The following is a 21,715-nucleotide window of genomic DNA, read 5'->3' as shown; positions in this document are numbered from 1 at the left end:
ATCAGTACAGATAGCGGGCAGAACTAAATCTATTCTGCTGTCATTTGCTGGTCATTCCTTGCAGATATTACTACCTAGCGCCTAGACCTTAGAAACTTAAGCAAGGATGCGTAACATTTGTTAACATTGGGTCTTGAGCCACTGTGGAGCATAAGTTATTTGTCTTTTTTGAATCCATCCATTCACAACCCCCTTTTCCCATTTTTGCACATGTGGTCATGGTGTCACTTAAACAGTGGCAATCTTCTAGAGTCATGGTTTACTAGCCCTGCCTCTTCCACACCACACACATCAGTTTAGAGTGACTATTCCACCTACTGTATGTCTTTGGAATATGGGAGGAAACCCATGCAAACTCAACACAGAAGGTACCCCAGCCAACAGTCAAACAGGGAACCTTTTGAATATCGGAGCATGATTACAGAACTCCATGCACTACAAAGTAATTCTTACTTCCTCTTGCTCTTACTTGACACTTGTGCAGGTAATGTAGTAGGTCATTAATTTTCCAACAACTGCTAACTTAATGTTTTTGCTGCCTTACAGAAAGCCATTTAAAATCCAGTAAGTGTAAGCATACCTCCTAAAAGTATTTTTTTCTCTCCTTGAAGTAAATTTATTACTGCAAATGAAATGTTGCATTTTTCATCATAAGAAATACTTGTTTGATATTTTTCTTCTACTGGGGGAGATAGCATAGTTGCTTAGTGGATGTTAACAGTTTTAAGTGCAGAGAGAGCACATCATTTATTTTTGAAGAAGGTGATGTTTTCTTTTTACTTTTATGTGCAATTAAAAATTTATTTGTATGTATTTGTGGAATGCATTTGATAAGTGTCTGTCAACCTTATCTTTTTTGAACTATCGTCTGTATTAGGTTACAGGGGATATAATTTAGTACCGACCTTATCAGTGTGGCTGTGCCTATTGCAGACGGCAAATAAGTACTATTAGGCATGGCAAATTGAAATTGGATGATAAATATGGAGAATGATGTGCGTTTCAAGTCATGTGCTGTTCATTAACCTGGGATACTTCATGTTGTAAAACAACAAAAGTCATTGGAACCATGAACTGTTCACTGCATACACGTTTATTAATAAACGAATAAATGAATAAAAGCTAGTTCAAAAACGTTTGCTTAGTCAGACTTCAGGCATAATGACGTAATTCACAAACAAGCATTTATATCATTATCATAGTCACATGATCATCTTACTTAATTACACTCATTTCTGAAACTCTCTAAGTTGATTCAAACCCTTGCTATATGTGCCCCTAGATGAAAGTATTCAGTAAACCTCTTCCATTTCTGTACACCCTTTAATATTGCTATCATGTATTGTATCAGTTAAAACCTTTAATATAGAAAACTTAAAAGCATGATTAAAACCATTTGTCAGCACCTCTCTTTTAAGTTCTGACAAATTATTTCCAATACGTTCTTTGAACTTCTGATAGGTTTCCCCACATAGTACACTTGAGTTCCATCTAGCTAAGTGCATAAGATTTTTTGTTTCACGATTATCATATGCATTAAGCTTATATTCTCTACCAGTTGGGTGAGTAAGTGTCATCCTCACAAGTAAATCTATGGTAAATGCACCTGTCACATTTAATTGTACCCATTTTATTTATCTTGGTGTACCCATTAACTTGTGTTTGCTCTTTATAACATATGTTTCAGATTTTGACTTTTTCTATATCCAAAACTAGGTCTATCTGCATTATTTAAATTCAGTTCTGGTACATCTTGTAAAATGTGTCAATATTTACCAAGTGTTTACTAAGTATGTTAACTTTAATTGTATTATTAAGTCACTATCCATCTAGTTTTATGTGTGCACGCTGAGTGACGCATCCCTTTTTCTAATTCTGCTGAGAAAATAGGTTTAGCTGTTGTTTTCCTTTGTCTCTTAACTTTATCACAAATTTTAACCATTTTCTTATTATATCCTCTTTCAATGACATCAGAAATCACGTGATCTAACTGTATATTCATATTTTAATCCACAGCGTTAAACTTTGCTACCCTAAGGAGTTGATTCTTCACTACGTTGTCGCACTTAGTATGGATTTCTTTTAGCAGGTTTCTTGTATAACTTGGTGTCAAGTGTTCAATCACCATTCTTAAAAATTGTAATATCTGGGAAGTCAATACTCTCTAGTGACAATGTTTTCATAAAATTTAAGAATTAACTTGTTTCTGATAAATAATCATAAAACTCATTAGAACATTCCATGTTCCCTCTCCAAATAAAAAATTGTCTACGAAGTATCTGTCAAAAACAAATTTTCTTTAAAAAACAATTTTCTGCAGACAATGCAATTTTACTGTCCCAAACATGCAACACAATATTTGCATAGCTGTTATGTACAGGTGTTCCCATTGTTATCCCCTGCTTCTGAAATAAAAATACATTACTTTAATATTAACTTAAATGGACTACAGAGTATATTAATGTACTGTTGTGTGTGTTCAGTAAAGTCAAATACTCTTTCACATATTGAATGCCTATATCATTAGGTGTCATTGTTAAGAGTCCACATCTAGCATGGAAAATATACAGTTACTCAAGTCTACATCTTTAGACTAATCATAGATTTGTTGCAAGAACTCAGTGGTACCCTTTATAATCATATCTGTTCTATTAAAACCAACCTGTATCTGCATGTCTAGAAATTTTTATGTAGGTTCTGTTACCCATCATCTTGCAGCCACAATTGGTCTGAAAGGGGGATTTACCATAGATTTGTATAATTTTGATAAACCATAAATGCATGGAGCAATGGAGTTTCAACATTTTAAATAGTGCAATAAGTCATTATTAATTTTATTTTGTGTGTGCAGTTCACTTAGAACATTAAGTACTCTAATTATCAGATTGCATTCATTCTTGGTGATTGTTTCATATTCAGAACTGTTTAACATGTTGTCCATAGAATTTAAGTAAAATAAGGAGTCCAGTGCAACTATCCACCCCACTTTTATCTGCATTCTTGTTATTCAAATGTGAGATGATGGCTAACTGTTCTCCTTTAAATTCTAAAACCTATGCATATTCTGCTCCCTATACAAGTCATATATTTCATTCTGTACAGCTCGTTCAAACACATGAATCACGTTATTGCTATGTGGGATAAATAAACTAGAACATTTATACCTATTAGTAGCAATATCATTAGCATTATTCCCAAACAGTACTTTTAAATTCAGCATTCGGACAAAATATTTAAATTCAGTTAAAGTTTTTGAAATGTTCGAGACTGTCCCTGGAATAAAATTCAAACCATTAGCAAGGACAGATATCTCATTTTCTGTCAAGGTGTGTGATGTTAAGTTGAAAACCAATTTCTTTATTTTCTCGTTTGGCTGCAGGTCTCTGGCCACCAGAACAATTTCTTTGAGATAAGCTCTTTGAGGGCTGGTTGGGGACATATGTAGGAGGCTGTTCTAGCAAAAAAGAAAAGGAAACATCATTGACAAGATCAAGGGCTCGAATAGAGTTAGCACCAACAAATTCTTGCTGTTGCCCTTGTTCACTATTCTCCTTTGTTTCATTTGCTTTCATATTATCCAACGTTGCCGTAGCCTATTGTTGGACAATATAAGCTTAATAAATATGGTAATTGTGAAACAAACAATCTTGTATACTTGGCAAGATGTAACTCGTGGCAAGCGTACTGTGTGGGAAAACCCATCAGAAGTTCAAAGAATGTATTGCAAATCATTTGTCAGAAATTGACAGGTGCTGACAAAATTTTTTTATACAAACATAAGAAAAGTGTTTTAGTTATGCTTTTAAGTTTTTTATATTAAAGGTGATGCAATACATGGTGGCAGTATTAAAGAGCATACAGAAATGGAAGAGTTTTACTGGATACTTCACCTAGGAGCACACATTGCACCGGGTTTGAATGGAAGTGTTTCTTTAAAAGCCATGCTTAGAGAGTTTCAGAAACAAGTGTAAGTAAGATGATCATGTGACTGTAGTAATAATATAAATGCTTGTCGGTGAGTTCATTCATTCAATTTGCCTGAAGAAGCCTGACTTGGCAAAAGTTTTTGAACTAGCTTTTATTCATTTATTTGTTTAATAAACACGTATGTAGTGAGCATTGTGTGGTTCCAGTGACTTTTTGTTGTTTTTCTGTTTTTCAAGTGGAGTTCACTGGATTTATTTGAGTTACAGGCTGTTATTTGGTTTGCATTTTTGATATTTACTGCCAGTCCTAGACATGAACCAGCTCGAAGCAATACCTTCTACGAGTACAGGACCAAATCAAATTGTTTCATACTGAATGATTTCATAGACATTCCCAACAATGCGTTAATTATAAAAAATGGAACAGAATGGTATGAAACTAACAACAATGAAATACCAAATGATAATAGCATGGAACAGTTTAAAATCAAATTGAGACAGTTTGAAGACCGCACATGTTGGTTCAAACATTTATAGTGGCAGAAAAGGAGTTTTTCAGCTTATCTACAATATAACATTGTGCCACGTGGACTCAGGATGCTAAAAATGCCTACGTATCTTGATATTATTCTGATCTGTTAAGGAGATGGCAGTTAACCTTAGCTGCTCTTTACGGTACATGGAGTTGATGAACGTTTTCTTTGACCCCATTAAACAAGAATTGCATACTGAAATTGAGACATTGAGTTAATTTTAGTGATCGCGTTGTTGAATGCATGAAACACAAGATCATATAGTAGCATATGAGAAAAGACTTATGGAAACAAAAAAAGAGAAAACTGATAAGGGATATGAGAGACTGTAGTCAAAGGAATGTACTTGGTCTAAAGGAAAACAGCTGACAATGACCGTGAAACAGTTCCTAGCAAGACACAAGTTCAAACCACTAATTCTCAACAGAAGAACTATGATTTGCTAACATCTGCACTGCAATTAAATGAGCAAAATCAGAGTTCTTGTTAAAACTCAGTTTCAAAACAAAACTGTCCTTGCAAGTACAGCAAGTGCACGGCCCCAAAAAGGAACAGCCCAAGTCAAAAATTCTAGGCCAGTACACAGTGGAGTATGAATTCAAAATTGCTTTATTAAAGCATGTATAAACCTTGGTTTATACATGGTTTAATAAAGCAATTTTGAATTCATACTCCACTGTGTGCTGACCTTGGATTTTTGACTTAAAACTTCGTTTACAAAGGGTGCTTTAGGCACCAAGAAACTGCTAACATCAACCAATTGGAATGGGAGTATGCTAACATCAGCTAATCGGAATGGGAGGGTAGACTGTGGCTCCACCAATGAAACAGCAGCTATTCTGCAAGTTCTTGATGCTGATGCTAGGGCAACGTTGGATAATATGAAGGCAATGAAACAAGGGAGAAGAATAGTGTACAAGGGCAACAACATACGTTTGTGGATGCTAACTGTATTCGTGCCCTTGATCCTGTCGATTGTTTTCCTTTTCTTTTTTGCTAGAAGATCTGCTACCTATGTCTCAACTATGGCCTCAAAGAAAGAGCTCATCTTGACAATGGAAGAAGTTCTTCTGGCGGCCAATGACCCACAGCCAAACAAGAAAATAAAGAAATTGGTTTTCAACTTATCGCACATCTTGACAGAAGGTGAGATATCAGTCCTTGTTAAAGGTTTGAAATTTATTCCAGCGAAATTCTCTGACATTTAAAAAAATATATAGTTGAATTTAAATATTTTGTTCAACACTGACTTTAAAAGATTTGTTTGTGAATAATGCTAGTGATATCGCTACTAATAGGTATAGATGTTCTAGTTTATTTATCCCACAGGGTAATAATGTTATTCATGTGTTTGAACGAGCTGTAGAGAAAGAAGTCTACGATTTATATAGGGAGCAGAATATGCATAAGCTTTATAATTTAACTAAAGAAGAACAGTTAGCCATCACCTCGCTTTTGAATAATGACAGTATCGTGATTAAGAATGCAGATAAAGGTGAGAGGGGATGATTGTACTGGACTCCTTATTTTACTTATTTGATGGAAAATGTTAAACAGGTCTGAATATGAAAAGATCATGAAGAATGAACGCAAACTGATAATTAGCAGAGTACTTAATGTTCTAAGTGAACTGCGCACACAAAATAAAATATTGACTTATTGCACTATTTAAATGTTGAAACACCCGTTGTTCCATTCATTTATCGTTTACCCAAATTACACAAATCTTTGATAAATACCCCTTTCAGACCAGTTGTGGCTGCAAGAGGATGGGTAACAGAACCTACATCAAAATTTCTAGAAATGCAGATACAAGTTGGTTTTTATAGAACAGGTACGATTATAAAGGGTACCACAGAGTTCTTGCAACAACTGTGATTGATCTAAAGATGTAGACTTGAGTAATTGTGTATTTGCCATGCTAGATGTGGACTCTGTTCGCAATGGTACGTACTAGATGTGGACTCTGTTCGCAATGGTACCTAATGATATAGGTACTGAATATGTGAAAAAAGTATTTATTAGACTTTACTGAACACACACAAGAATATATTCATATACTCTGTAGTCTACTGAAGTTAGTAAGTTATAATGTATTTTTATTTCAGGAACAGCTGTTTAGAGAGGGAAGGGGAATAGCAATGCTAATACCTGCAGCTAATAGCTATGCAAATATTGTGATGCATGTTTGGGACCGTGCATTTGTGTTGTCTATAGAAAATTGTTTTTTTAAATGTTTTTTATTGTCTCTTTGTAGACAGTTTGTTTTTTATTTGGAGCGGGAACATGGAAAGTTTTAATGGCTTTTGATTATTTGAGAAACTAGTTAGTTATTTTAAGAAAACAATGTTACTGGAGTCTATTGACTTCCTAGATATTACAATTTTTAAGAATGGTGATGGAACACTTGGCACAACGTTATATAAAGAAACCCGCTAAAAGGAATGCATAGTTACATAAAAATAGTATGCAACCACAATATATGTTTGACAGTGTAATGAAGAATCAGCTCCTTAGGGTGGCAAAGCTTAATACTATGGATGAAAATATGAATGTACAGTTACATAATGTGATTTCTGATTTCATTGAAAGAGGATATGATATGAAAACAGTTAAAATTTGTGATTAAGTTAAGAGACAAAAGAAAACCACTAAACTTAATTTCTCAGCAGAATTAGAAAAAGGATGCATCACTAAGTGTGCATAAGATAAAATCAGATGCATGCTGACTTATAACAATAAAACAAAGGTAAGAACATAATTAGTAAATATTGTCACATTTTGCAAGATGTACAAGAATTGAATTTACATAATGTAGATAGACCTAGTTTTGGATATAGAAAAAATAAAAATCTGAAACATCTATTATATAAAGAGCAACCACGAGTTAATGGATATACTAAGATAAATAAAAAGGGTACATTTAAATGTGGTAGTTGAATTTACTGTAGATTTATTTGTGAACATGATGGGTAGAGAATACAAGTTTAATGCTTATGGTAATTGTGAAACAAAATCTTGTGTACTTAGCTAGATGTAACTCATGTTGAGTGTACTATGTGGGGAAAACAATTCAGAAGTTCAAAGAATGTATTGGAAATCATTTGTCAGAAATTGAAAGGTGCTGACAAATGCTTTATACAATAATAAGAAGGAAAAGGGTTTTAATCATGCTTTTAAGTTTTCTATGTTAAAAGTTTAAACTAATACAGTACATGATGGCAATATTAAAGAGCTTACAGAAATTGAAGAGTTTTACTGGATACTTTGCCTAGGGGGCACATACAACACCAGGTTTGAATGAAAGTGTTTCTTTAAAACCCATGCTTGGAGAGTTTCAGAAATGAGTATAGTTAAGTAAGGTGATCATGTGACTATGATAATGGTATAAATGCTTGTTTGAGAGTTCATTCAAGCCTGACTAGGAAAAAGTTTTGAACTAGCTTTTATTCATTTATTTGTTTATTAATAAACTCATGCCATGAACGGTTCGTGGTTCCAGTAACGTTTTGTTGTTTTGCTGTGTTTGAAGTGGTGTTCACTTTATTTTCTTACGTTACTGGCCATTGTTTGGTTTGCATAATTCATATTATGTGACATTAAGTGCAGCAGATGAGGTATCCTGAGTACCAGTACAGAATGGAATTCTGGAGCTTCTGACCATGTCTGCGACAAAACATACCACAGACATTTGAGCTCTTGCTTGATTACTCCAGCCTTTTTATAAGTAGTTCAGTATTATTTTCAGGTAGAACCTATTCTATTCTATTGAACCCATCCTACTGTTACTTTTATCCAAACTGTACACACTGTCAGCTTTGTATACGGACTTGTAGTCATTTGTTAATAAGTTAATGTTTACTGTACTTTGTAACCTCTCTTGTCATGTACAGAATGTGAATTACTTCACCTGGGCTATGTCAAAAAATGTAACAGTCCAGATCACTCCACTATCTCTGTAAACAAATCAACTGTGCTGGCTTTGTTTTGGCAAAGCCTTAGATTTTTTGCCACTTGAAGATTGCGGTTTCATTTTTCAGTCTTCGCTTCCACATTTATACCACTGGGTAATTGTAGCAATACTGCCATAAGTTGTAACACAAAGGGTTTTTGATCTAGCTTGTTAAGTTTCATAGGTCCCTAACTTTAAAAATGTATGCATTGACTTTACTTTTTTAATACACATTTTCATTTGTCTTGGTGTCTTTATACTTGCAGATCAGTTTTGCTGATTTCTAACCATTTTAATCCATGTTATACATTTGTGCATTTTTATTCTTTATGTGCAGATAGCACCTAAAAAGCAGTCATTACCTTTCTGAGCATTGCATATGTTCTACATTCTCACATGTCCTCTTAGGTATGAGTGACTTGTCCTTAGTCTGGAAAGTGCATTCAGCACCTTTGTGTGTAAAGAAGTGACAGTGCTCCTTGTTTCTGCGGGAATTGTATTGCTACTGACTTTGACAGTATTGTGTTGTGCTGTGTAGCACACTGCTGTAATATTTTAGACTGAGTTGAGTGATGATATATTTTTGTCTTGTTTCACAGGTTGAACGTCCTCCATCGCCGATCATGGTTGGCCCTCAGCCCCCTCTCCCACCTGTGCCTCCACGATTAGACCTCATACAGCAGCGCTCATCTAGTCCTGGTAGCACATCAAAGGTAAGAGTAGCTCTTTGTGGGCTCTTAATGATTTTTTTATTAAGTAAGATGTTCTCATACTCATCCAAGTTGTCTGAGAAAAGTGCAGTCTTTAGTTGCCATTAGCAAGAGCTGGTTGTAGCAGTTTCAGCCAGTAATTTGCAATGTTGTTGGAGCTTGTGGTTTCCTTTCAGATGACCATGTGTACAGAATGATCCTTATTTCTGAGAGGTGGCTACAGTGCTGCAGTTGAGGTGTGTGGCAGTGGGGAGAGGGACTTAAGTTTGATGCATTGTGTTGTAGTCTAGTGCTTGCCTCTCTCTTCACTGTGGTCTTTGACAAACAATTGGCTGTTGCCAACCAGAAAACCTGGTAACAGCATTTTATTATAAAGTAATGAGACCAAAAGAAGAGTAACCTGAATATTTGTAGTCATTGCTTAGAACTATGCCATTGGGCAGAGAGCAATATTCTCCTTATTAATCACAAGAAAACTAATGTTACACAGTTTGCATCCAACCATAAACTGCCTAACCTTTCTCACATCTCCATAATTGATTCCCTCGATAACTCTATTCCTGTAGTCTCAGAATGAAAATTTCTAGGCTTCCTGTCTGACCCATCCCTTTCTTTCTCTAGTAAAATTCGTACATAGCTTACAATCTGTCACAGAATCACACATGTCTTCTTTGTAGTTGCATGCTCTTCTCTGGCAAAAATGTTCTGCTGCCTAAATTAAAATGTGAAATTCCACTGTTTGCTTTCAGTTCTGCCCATAATACCCAGTAAATTCAGACAACTGCTAATAAAATCTGTTACTTTGTTGTTGTTGTTGCAGATACCTGCTCATGTCACTGTTATGTTCTAAAAAGATTAAACTGGATGAACAGATCAACTTATTTGGCAACCTGTCTTCAGAAATTTTCAATGAGGATTACTGTCCATCACTGAAACGAAAACCCACCTGTAAGGGAGTAAGTGTATTCCTTGAGAAGTACCCAGCATGAAGTAAATAGCCTGACAAAGACCCCTTCTAAAATAGTCACTGGGGAATGAACCTTCTCCATACTTGGACCAGCTCTGTGGAATAATCTTCCTGCAGAAGTTGGGGCAGAAACCTCTCTTCACGGGTTCAAGAAAGTCCTCAGAGTATATTCGCAATGAGGCCAAATGCAGGTGTTGTAGAGGCAATGGTTAATACTCTTCTCTCCCTAGCAGCACTCTTATCTTGCTATTAGCATATTGTTCCACTATTAAATGCCAACCTCAACTCATCCAGTGTTGCTTCCACCAGTCAGTGGTGCTTTTTATGTTTGTGTAATTTTGTACATTATTCTATGTAGTTTTAACTTGACACCATTACCATTGTCTGGTTTGTATTGCATCTCCTTCTCATGAAACCTTGTTTGTTTTGTATCATCTCCTCATACTTGACTATATCTGTGTTATACCTCTGTTTGTCTCCTTAGTTATTTTCAGCTGATGCTTACATCTTACTATATATAGCCATAATCAAGAGCTTCCAGTTTCTCAGTTATTCTACTTTTGTTTACTCTCTTCCCACATATCCTTAGCTGCCGTAAAAGAATCCTTTTTGAAACACCTTTATTGAATTATCACTAGTGAAATAGGCAAACGTACATTTATATAAAAGTAATCAAACCATAGTAGCAAGTTTTCATTTGCAAACATTATACATCACATATATTTTTTATACCATATAATCAAAGCAACATTACATAAATTGTTCAATTTATGCTTTCTTAAACATCATTCCTCCAAAACATTTTTTGCGTGTATTGCTCCCACAGTTTCCATTTTTCTATGTAATTTACTCCTACCCTTTTCTTAACATCACTCTTCCTTTTATTTCTGTTACAATATTCACTACAAGTATCGTCGTTTAGACTTTAATTTCCATTTTCTAGTAATTGTTTTTTAGCAGCCACCAGAATTTTATTTAACAAGGCCTTACATTTGTCTAGGCAATTCAGATCTTGCCTTCCGCTTCAGAAAATAATTTCCTTAATTACACTCATCTGCTTACAAAGTATTCCAGATAAGGTACTTTGCAGGGAATTTTTAAAATCTGCAAACTCTTTACATTCAGAACATATGCTCCCAGCATTTGCCATATATATCTGAAGAATTATTTTTGAGTGTGCCAAGGTGTAAAAGTATCTATGCAAACACTTTCAGGCAAAAATCTTAAGTCTTCTAGATGCTGTTGCATACTTGGGAGCCATATACATTTCCCCCCATTATTTCTTTGTGAACTGCTTATCAAATCTATCTTCCCAGTCTTTTCTGACGACCTCTGATTGCTGTAATATTGTACAGTATTTTATATATCATACCATTATCTCTTTAACAGCCGTTTCTGTTCAACTAGTGCAGGATTTCATTTAGGATTCCCCTATCCCTTTCTATTTGTCTATATTCTGATATCCATCCCTGATAGAGAAGGAAATCATTAGCTTGCAATCTAAATGTCTTCTTGGCCTCTTCTCAATCTATTAAATTTCCTTTTCTAATTATTTGCTCCCAGTACTTTGGTTCTTTTGCCAGCTTTCAGTAAATTCCAGCACCCTCTTGCCTGTTCTCTGTACTCTTAAATGCAGTCATCCCTATCAGCAGAAACTCATTTCTCCTTTCACGTGTTGGCTTAGTTCTTGGTATACTTTTTTTCTACTTTATGAATATAATATAAGCTGTATGACTGTTCTTAAGTATCTGCATCCAATATCTCACTCTTTACTTATTTCTTGAATTACCCCCCGCTTCATATTCATCCCTTTCCACTTTGAATTGTAGCGTTCTGCTTATGTTATGTATAAGAGTCTTAACTGTGTAGCTCTAAAATATGCCTTCAAATCAGGTAATACTAACTCCCCTTGTTCTATTGGGAGGATCAACTTCTCCCACTTAACTCTTGCCCTCTTTCCCTCCCAGATAAAATCTTTCAGTTCTTTATTAATTACTATCCACAACTTCTTCGGTTGATAAAAAAATATACCTGACGTGTGTAAAACTAAAAGGACTAGAAACGTTTTGCTACTTGTATCTTGCTATCCATATCCATAGAAAAGAGCTTCCAGTTTCTCAATTTTTATATTTTGTTTAATCTCTTCCCACGGATCCTTAGCCGCTATAACATAATCTTTTTCAATCCATACTCCTACTAAATACTTCATTTTGTCATGTCCCCATAAATATGGGTTTTGCTGAACCAATTAATTTGTGGGTACATAGTTTACATAACCGAATCCTTTCTAATCCACACACCCAAAATTTCATGTTATTTTATCCCCATACATATGAGTATTTCTGATGAATTCATTTGAATATATAGGTTACCACTATAGTGTTTGTTTCATTTTCATTTTTTTTTCTCCAAAAGACTTGAATCAGTATCAGAATGTTTCATAACACAGAAATGTCCTTTTCTGAATTATTCAAGTACCAGATAGTATCATCTGCAAATAAAGCTAATCTTCTTGATTGTAACACTTCTTGAGTTTGTCTGTCTGTTTTCTTTACCAGTGGCTCTCAATATAAAGCAAATAAAAGGAAAGCGTATACCTCTGCCTTGTTCCTCTGTTCAAACCACAGCTTAAAAGAGATCTCCTGCCTTAATTCTTGCCGCTGATCCTTCATATGTCATCCTAATTAGCCCTATTCTGTCACTGCCCTGCTCGTAAAATCTCAGGTGACTATTGAATGGTTTGTCTGGTTCAACACTCCCTGACAATAGTGGCATTTTCTTACCTTTTCTGGGTTGTCATTCTGTTAATGTTGTACAATGTTTACCTCCCCTCCATAAAACCCCATCGATCCATATTTATAAATTTTGGCAGCACATTTGCAGTTCTCTTAGCTAATGTAGACAAACACTTCAAAATCATGGCAAAATTGAAATGGGTCTATATGAAGCAGGGTATGAAAGGTCTTTTCCTGTTTTGGATAGCATAGCGATTGCAGCTTTCTCCCAAAATGTTGGTACATTTTTCTCCTTTTAAAATACTGTTAAACAAAACCTTCAGGATTTTTATCACTTTCTTCACTCCCAACGTCTACCGGAATACTCTCTATTCTTGAAGACTTCTCTGTTGATTGATAATACTTTGCCATTTCTATTTCATCCTTTCTACCTTGGCTATTAGGTTTTGAGCCTCATCTTCCTCTGACATAATTAAGTCTTCCATAAGTATTTCCATTTGTGACTTTTTTGGGTTTCCACATTCTTATTGCTTTTTACAGATTTTTGTAAAATTTCCGAATATCTCTAATACGTCTGTTGGATTTCCGGTTATCTTTATTGTCATAGTCCTCCTAAGTTTTTTGACAACCTTGCCTTACACTAAAAGTGTGCTGTGGAATTATCAAAAAAAAAATAGTTGCTTAACAGCAACCTTTGTAAACTCCTACATGTTATTCAAATGCTCCCTTATTTTTTCTTTAGCATTCCACTATTGCTCCTTCTCTAAATTCCTATTACTACACTCTCTCTTTCGTTTTCATCCTGTTTTTAAGCTCCATTTTCGTTTTATTCAACTCACTAGCTCCCATTTTTTGAAGAAATTTATATCTTCCCTTGTAATTCACAAATCATTTATATTGCTCATTCCTTAAATTCCTCTGTTTTTAACAGGTAAGTGAGAAAGTGCCAGTGTCTCATTTTTACTTAATTACCATGCGTCTTTAGCTTAGTTTTTATTGGTATAAAATCTGATAGTTAAATGTGTGTTAAAGCTTTCAGTTAAATACACATGTTCCTGTAAGATAAAATTTCTATCCAGTCTAGCCCAGTTACTGTACCTTGGGGAATATGTAAATTCTGTCAGAGTTACTAATACTGAATTCACTTCTTGCATACCTAATGTTACTGTGCATTACTTTAGAAATCTATTCTCTGTTGTATTTTCCTTCTATGTCTTCCTGGTACATTCTCACTATTGCAAATTAAGTTCCAGTCCCCCACTCTCTTAAATAGTAATCCCTGATGAATGTTGATTATTTCTCCCAGAATTCTTTTAAGTAACAGATTAGTAGTTTTAGGTGGAATATAAATACATACCAGCATAATCGTCCTGTTCCAGTAAATCCTTACCCTCTCAAATCTGCCGTTTATTGTCTTTTTTCCTCTTCTATCTCTACTGGAGTCTCTCTAGCAGTCTGTATTACTCCCCTTTTCTTTGTCCCTGATTTTCTGCTGAATGTCTACCCAGAAATCATTCCTTTGTCAAATTTGCATGCTTCTTTCAATCCAAATGTCTCTCCATCCTTTTTTGTATATTACAATCTTAATATAATTCAGTACTATTTTTGCTTTGTCTATACCTGTAAGGCCATTTATTTTCCATGATATTGACAGAGTAGCCATTCTGATAGAAAGCTACTATTCCCACTTGTTATACATGACCGTCCTTAGCTTATGCACATATTAATCTTTGACAGGGTAATATCTTATGAATTTGCTTCTTTGCATCTCAATTCGAGCCTGTCAAATTTTTCAAGATTTTTACTTCAGTGAAAACAGTCAAACTAAACAGATTTTCAAAACCTCCCATCCTCACTCTCTCTCTCTCTCTCTCTCTCTCTCTCTCTCTCACTCTTTTTTTTTTTTTTTACTTGCAACAAACACAGAAACATAACTGGCTTTTGTAGTGTCTATAGCTGTTGTCCACATTTGGTCCCCACATTCTCAGCTCTTCATTTTCATTGCAAAAAAATAAGTCCACTCCATTCTACTAAAATGCCATATGCACACACCTCTCCTGCCCCAGCTCTTCTTTGGAAAAGAAAAAGTCTGCTGTGCTCCAATAGACTGACTCTCCAATCCAGCCAGATTCATGCTTCATCCTTCCTCCAATAAAAAAAAAGTTCCTATTTCCTACTCTGGCTTTCCAAACTGAATTGACAAACTCTCCCTGCCCCAACTGTTCAGCAAAAGGACCAAAAAAGTAACATTTGTTGTTTTGTAAACTGTAGCAAGCCAACTGCTACACTTGTAGCAATAAGCTTGCTAAAGCTTACCCTACACAAAGCACTATTACACTTGAGCTGTCTTTTTGTCCTGACATTCAGAAATGCTGGTACAGAAAGAAGAATGCAAGAATTGCAATTCAAGATCATGCACCCTAACACCTTGTACCCAGGGCAACAATCCCCTTTATCCCACCCTTGTTACATTACTGTACACAAACTATGCACATTTTCAAAAAAAAAATGTTTACCCCTCAAGATTGCAGCAGTTGCTGTAACAGTGGCTGTATACAGAATCATTACCTATTCTAAAGTTAAGGTTACCCATGCTAAAAGAGCATGTTACAGCTTCTATTTCTACATATTGCATGCCATCTGTTCTTTTTTCTGTACTCCCCTCCCTGATCTGAAAAACAGCTTGCATGCTTTTAGTAAATATTAACTTTTACCTCTAAGAAAAAGTGCACTGGCTAGCTTTAAATTAGATTGTGCACTGTTATAATAAATGCATTAAATTATTAAGGTTGCTCGGGAGGCAACAATGTATTTAATTTATTCACTTCCCACAAGTTTCAGACTTAATTTAACTGCTTACCAGTGTACCGTAAAATCTTAATGCATTGTATCTTGCACATTACTCAAGTGCAGAGTGGTCAGAGGTCTCTTAATTGCTTACTTCTGCAGACAGCTTGTTTCAGCATAATAAAAGCAGTCGGTAATGAAAATAAAACATCTACTAACTTGGCAGGTGCATTAAAGGATATTTCTAGATTTCACTCAGAACACAGTGTTCAGACTTATGGTTAAATGCTTGTACCTGTAGACTTCTCGTCTCCTACCGAGAGCATTTACTAATGGAAAAAAACTGCTGTTGGTTTTGCAAATGTAAGAAAAATACCTTCTTCCATGCTTTTCATCATGTTATCTTATTTTTTCAAACATATGTGCTTAAAAGTCTTGTCTGTAGCTTTAGCCAAATACTTCAGTATAGACATTCATCCGTGTAAAATGAAGGGAAATTATTCATCACATTATATGTAGAATTATGATACATTTTTACATCCCTACCCCAGCAGCCCATAATCACATTATATGAACTTTCACTTGCTTCTTAACCAGCCGTTCATACTTTTACAATGTAAAGCCTAGATGTATTACAACCTAGAAGAAGTATTTTCTTGCTTCAGTATCTTTAGCATATATATGACTGCACCATTTACAAAACTGTTTTACAGCGTAACATGCAGATAATGTTGTGGTTTATATAAAGAACAAAAACTGTTTTACTACTTCAGTCCATTCAGTGTCCTAAACATTATTGACAGGGGAGGGGGGCATTCTTTATATTTTACCATTTGATTTATTTTTCCCCAAAGTTACTGGAAAATATCTCCAGTACCATAGTTGAAACGTGAACTGTTTTTGATAGACAACTGCAAGATTCTTCCTAGCTAGAGTTCTGTTTTTCTGCTTTAATGGTTAATTTTCTGGTACTTTAAATTTCTTCTTTGCTGGTGGAAGATACCATCAAATTTGGTTTATCTGAATGTCTTCAAGGTCTCTGATTAGTCTTTGCATATGCTGCTGATAGAAAAACTAAATGGATCTGGGAGTAATGCCAAAAATGAGGAACTAGACTGCACCACAGCTTAAAGGTAAGACAAAAAGGGTTGTGGTGAGAGGGACCATGCCAGAAATAAAAAGTGCTTAGTGAAGCACTACATAAGTCAGTGTGTTTCAGTCACACCTAAGGGAAAGGATTGCAAGACCAACCTGTTTGCTGATGAGACAAACATAATTGTAGTTGTGGAGGGAAGAGTCTGAGAGGTTTAGAAATGCTGACCAAATGGGCAGAGAATTGGCAGCTGATACTGGGTGCAGAGAAATGAAGTGCTGTGCCTAGACAGCAACAACCCTAGTGTGGACTATCAACTAGGGGAGTGGAACTGATGACAAAAGAGTAAAAGGGTTTGCTAGTGTTGCTAATTATGGATTAGATCTTGAGGAGCACAGTTAGATGGCAGTGGTAGTAGAAAGATGAATGTTTGGGTGAATCCCTATAGCAGCTTCTAAAACCAAGGGTGTAATGCTAAATAAAACTGAAAAAGCTTCAAAGGGTACAGATGACAAAACTTGAGTGCAGAACCTGTTGCCACACAGCTGTCCACACAAACAAATATTGTTAAACTGAATGAGTACTGCTCCACATGTAAGTAGTTTTAGTACTTTCTTTAATTTAATCCTGAACATCAGAAACTGAATACAAACTGAATAATTCCATGTAAATGCCAAAGGAAATGACATCAAACTTCTAAAACATCTAATAACTTAGTTTAAAAAATATACACCTTCATTTAACTTCTTTTGAGCTTAGAAACAGTTGAGACAAATACATCTTCATAGACTCTTGTATTTTAACACACTTTTAACACTAATAGTCTCATAAATACCCGGCGGAAAATCCGCTCTAAGAAATACTTGCCACTTTAACTGTTTTTTTTCCCCAAATAGTTGTTAAATGAATCAGCAAATAACTTGGGATCCACTAAAAATTAAATCAGTGCAATTCAAGCTATGCTTTGTCAGAGCATTGTTAATATCATGTTTTCTAATGGCTAATGAGGGTTCTTTAATTCTGTTACAAATTTTTCTGATAGTTTAATCTGAGCTCAGAAGAATTAACTGAAGATGAGCTGTCAGTTTTATCGAAAGGATGCAGTTTTGTTCAGACACGTAAAGCTCATATGACTGTTTTGAGTGACTTTAAGCTGAGGCTTTTTTTTTTCAAATGACAGTTCATCCAACATGATCCCGGGCCCCATATTCAGCCTTTAAGGCACATTCCTAGTGTTTGACTTAGTGTCCACTGGGATTATTGCTCCATATTGGTTAAAATGAAAATTAAAAATTTTTCAAAAAGTAATATTGAAAGTGTATCACTGTTAAGAGGCCTGTATGAAACCTTAAACTCAGGGTTACAGCAACCACGAATTCTCCAGCGAAGTGTCCAAAAGTCCGTTCCTGAATCAGTTTCAATATAACTTCACCATTAATAATGTTAAGCTTTCAGGACTTAATATTTGTTTTTCTCTCAAAGTTGGACCATATTACCCTTTTCAGGTTCCTACTGACCATTCCTAAATGTAGCGAGAGAGTACGGGTAGACAGTTGTCTAGCAAGCATCCCCTTTAGTCCTGGAGTAATCCAAAACATACCTGGCCTAATCCTTCTGTTTTCTTAACTTCAAGATGTGACGTTATCTATTTCTGTCTGATTCAATGTGTGGATTGTCAGCTCCGATCTCTACACCATCAATGAAGTTTCATGGATCAAGGGTTCTGACTCCTCCCCTACCTATAATTCTCTGCACTCTTCCAGAGTTCCTCAGGTCTTGTCTGCTGCCTAAAACACCAAACATGTTTGTCAGATGTGGGCTGTTTATTTGTAAAGTATCCGTTTTGGTCATCTGCAGTCTTGCAACCTCCTAGTTTTTCTTTACTTTTTGGGGTCTAAGTTGTGAAAAAAAAGTTCTTGGTTATTGCTATTGAGTTAGGGCTAGACCTTAGAATAGTGTTTACTTTCTTCTTGTGATAGTTTTGTCCTTGTAGGTAGCTAGCTTTCTTCAGTTTTTTGGTGGTGGTGTGATCTATTTGCAACTAGGATCTTCGTGGTGTTTTTTTGGGACAAGATGTTGGATGATCAGGGGGTTTAAGAAATGTGTGGAATGTGGGCAGAAATCCCCCCCAAAAGATCTGCATCCACTGTGTGTTTGTTGTTTTGGCGCTGTCCATCTCAGTACTGATTGATGCCTGTGCCTCTTTCAGCAGTAGGGCCATTCAAACTGTAGGAGAAGTTACTAGGCAAAGTTCTCCCTCCTCAGACAGGATCTTCACTTTCTGCTAAAATCATCATCCACTGCTGCCTCATCTCCAGCCAAGAAGCAGGACAAATCCAAAACAAAGGAAATAGACAAATCTATTGATTGAGAGAAAAATAAAAGCTCAAGAAATCCAAGAAGAGGTCTCCAGATCCCATTGTTTTGGTTGGTCCAGAGCCTAAAGGTCCAAAGAGGTCAGATCCTTCAGTACTCCAGACCCAGCCTTTTTGTCCACTGCTCCAGTTTTCACCTGAACCTAAAAATCCAAGGTTGCATTTTCTGTTTCTGCAGGAGAAAAGATTTTTTTATATCTTAAGTTCAGGCATCCAGAAACCTAACCAAGCAAGATGTCAATAGAATGATGAAGGAAGTTCTTGAATGGAAATTCAGCGTGGGGTTCTCTCATTGCCATCATCTTAGAATGAACCGAGTACTGGTCTAACCACCCCTCCTCTTCTATCTCCATTACTGGTCTGTTCTTCGGATCTAGCTGTCCTGGATCTGACCTACCCTGGTGTGCTTTTGTCAGAGCCAACAGTTCTTGCCACTTCTACTCACGGTATACCTGTCTTTTGAATCAAAATGTTCCAATCAGCAAGGGTCTCAAAGCCAAAGCATTGGTGGTGGGACTTGAGGTGATGGGCTAGCTCTGAAGTTATTGGAGTCTGTTCCTCTTGCACTTTGGCCCTCAACAGTTCCAATCCAAGATCAGTCTTGGAACCAAGGAATTCCCTTCTACTTTGGGCAGGAAAATATTCCCCCTCGAGATTGATGGCGGCTTCGCCTTTCAAAGCCTTTGAAAGGGTTTTGGCTGTTCCAAGAGAAGGCATTAACATTAATCTCTGTTCCAACCCACTCTCAACAGGATTTTGCTGCTTCTTCCCTTTGTTCTATCGGACAAGGACAGTTGGCACCACAGATAGCTAAGATGGCTTACTGAGTTCCTAGTCTGATTCTGCCCCTTCTGACCATCCAGCAGTTCAGGTTTACACAAAACAGATGTGCAAACAGAAGCACATACTCCTTCCTGGAGTCGTTCACAGACGACAGATTTGGATAAATATAGAAGCTAGATCTCTCTTAAAAGACGTCCCTTTCAGCGAGCTCTTAGAGTTAATGAAACATAGAGGGATCATCATCAGATGAGACAGTGTTTTTTGAGGTCCTTGGTTCTAGCTCATCTTCATCATGGGTAGTACCTCCCCTTGATCCCCTGTTTGACCTTGTGGCTCAGCGGGTTTGGAAGGACCTTGAGAGGGTATAACCAGTACTGAAGCTACCAGATACGATCTTGGTAGCACGCAACAATATGAAGCATTGGAACAGAAGTCCACTAGTAGATGCCATGGTGGTAGCGGTGGCCAACAAGAAGGGATTATTGGAGGAAAGTTTCTCTTTCCACCCCCAACATGGAGTCTAGAGCGCTGTACAGGTTTGGGAAATGGACACATGCTTCAGCGATCTTTGCCCTTCGAGCATTGAGCTATTTGGCTCATGTAACCCAGTTCCAAAGGAACTTTACTATGGAGCCCTTCAAGTCCATCTCTCGTAACTGCCTGTGGATGTCCAGAAGACTGGATTCCAATATCACTACCTTAATGTATATCGAATGTTACCATGCAACTGCTGTCTAATGCAGCTAATGTTACAAGGGCAGCAGACAACAGTATAACTGTACGTCTGCATTCCTGGATGCATATTTGTTACTTCTCACAAAGCTTTAAGATGTCTTTCATTAATGCCCTGTTTGGCAGGTCTGCACTCTTTGGGCCAAAGGTAAGACACCTTAACCAGGAGTAAACAGGATAGTAAAACCCTGTCTGCCATGGGATTTCATTTCTCCACCCCTCAAAGTACATTCTGTAGGAATCAGAGGGGTGGCAAGAAGTTGTGGTTCTACAAATCACAGGGTAGCCATGACATTTCTGGAGACAGACCCCCTCGTGGCAGAGGCGGTGGTAACTCTAGTGGACTTCACGCAGGAGCAGAGACAGACTACAGAATCAGGGCTTTCACAGTCCCTTTACCAAAAAGCCTTACCAGCACTCCTGAAAGGTTACCCAGCTGTTGCACTCTTGAGGCAGTGTGTGGGGGGGTTGTTTATCTATGCATCCACAAGCCTGACAAGACATAAGATTCCTGGATGCTAAACATAATTTCCAGAGGCTACTCTGTTTCCTTTTCCTCTCCCCAGTAAGAAAGAAGAAAGTTCCCAATGTTCCACAAAAGTCAATGGGAACTGGCAGCAGCAGAAATTTTCAAGCTGCTTCAAGCGCCATCCAACCCGTCCCTGTAGACAAATTAGATTCCAGAGTGTATTAAAGGTTCTTTTTGGTACCCAAGAAGATGGGGGCCTCAGACCCATTCTAGATCTGAGACATTTAAACCAGTTCAAAAAACTGACAAAATTCAGGATGTTCGTGGTCCAGTATGTTTTGCCCCTTCTGAGGAAGGACAATTCCATGTGCTCAATAGATCTCCAGGACACATACAATTTATAAAGATAGAGAAGCTTTCCAGGAGATTTCTCCATTTCCATCTTGGAGCCAGCCAATATCAGTTAAGAGCTGCTCTTCAGTCTCATGACAACCCCAAGATTTTTTACCAAGATAATGTCAGTAGTTGCAGCTTGTCTTAACTCAGCAGGGGATACAGACTTTCACATTTCTCAACAATTGACTCCTCACTGCTGCCTCCAAGCATCTTCTGTTATACCATCTGGGACCCTCTTCTCCATTTAATGCAAAATC

The 21,715-nt window shown here is 36.6% G+C and overlaps 1 protein-coding gene across 1 annotated transcript in view; it reads left to right on the top strand.

Moving 5' to 3' along the window:
* The window catches only part of CBL (Cbl proto-oncogene), a 1,233,699-nt gene that overhangs the window by 810,988 nt on the left and 400,996 nt on the right, over positions 1 to 21,715 (top strand). Inside the window, exon 10 of the mRNA XM_044081051.1 lies at positions 9,011 to 9,124. Within this exon, the coding sequence (XP_043936986.1) occupies positions 9,011 to 9,124 (114 nt within the window). The remainder of the gene's footprint in view (positions 1 to 9,010; positions 9,125 to 21,715) is intronic.

Source organism: Protopterus annectens, chromosome 8.part0 (genome assembly GCF_019279795.1).
Source record: "Protopterus annectens isolate FY-2018-M chromosome 8.part0, PAN1.0, whole genome shotgun sequence".
Lineage (NCBI taxonomy): Eukaryota > Metazoa > Chordata > Ceratodontiformes > Protopteridae > Protopterus > Protopterus annectens.
The sequence above is the reverse complement of the archived record's forward strand: the minus strand, read 5'-3'. Positions and strand labels throughout refer to the sequence as shown.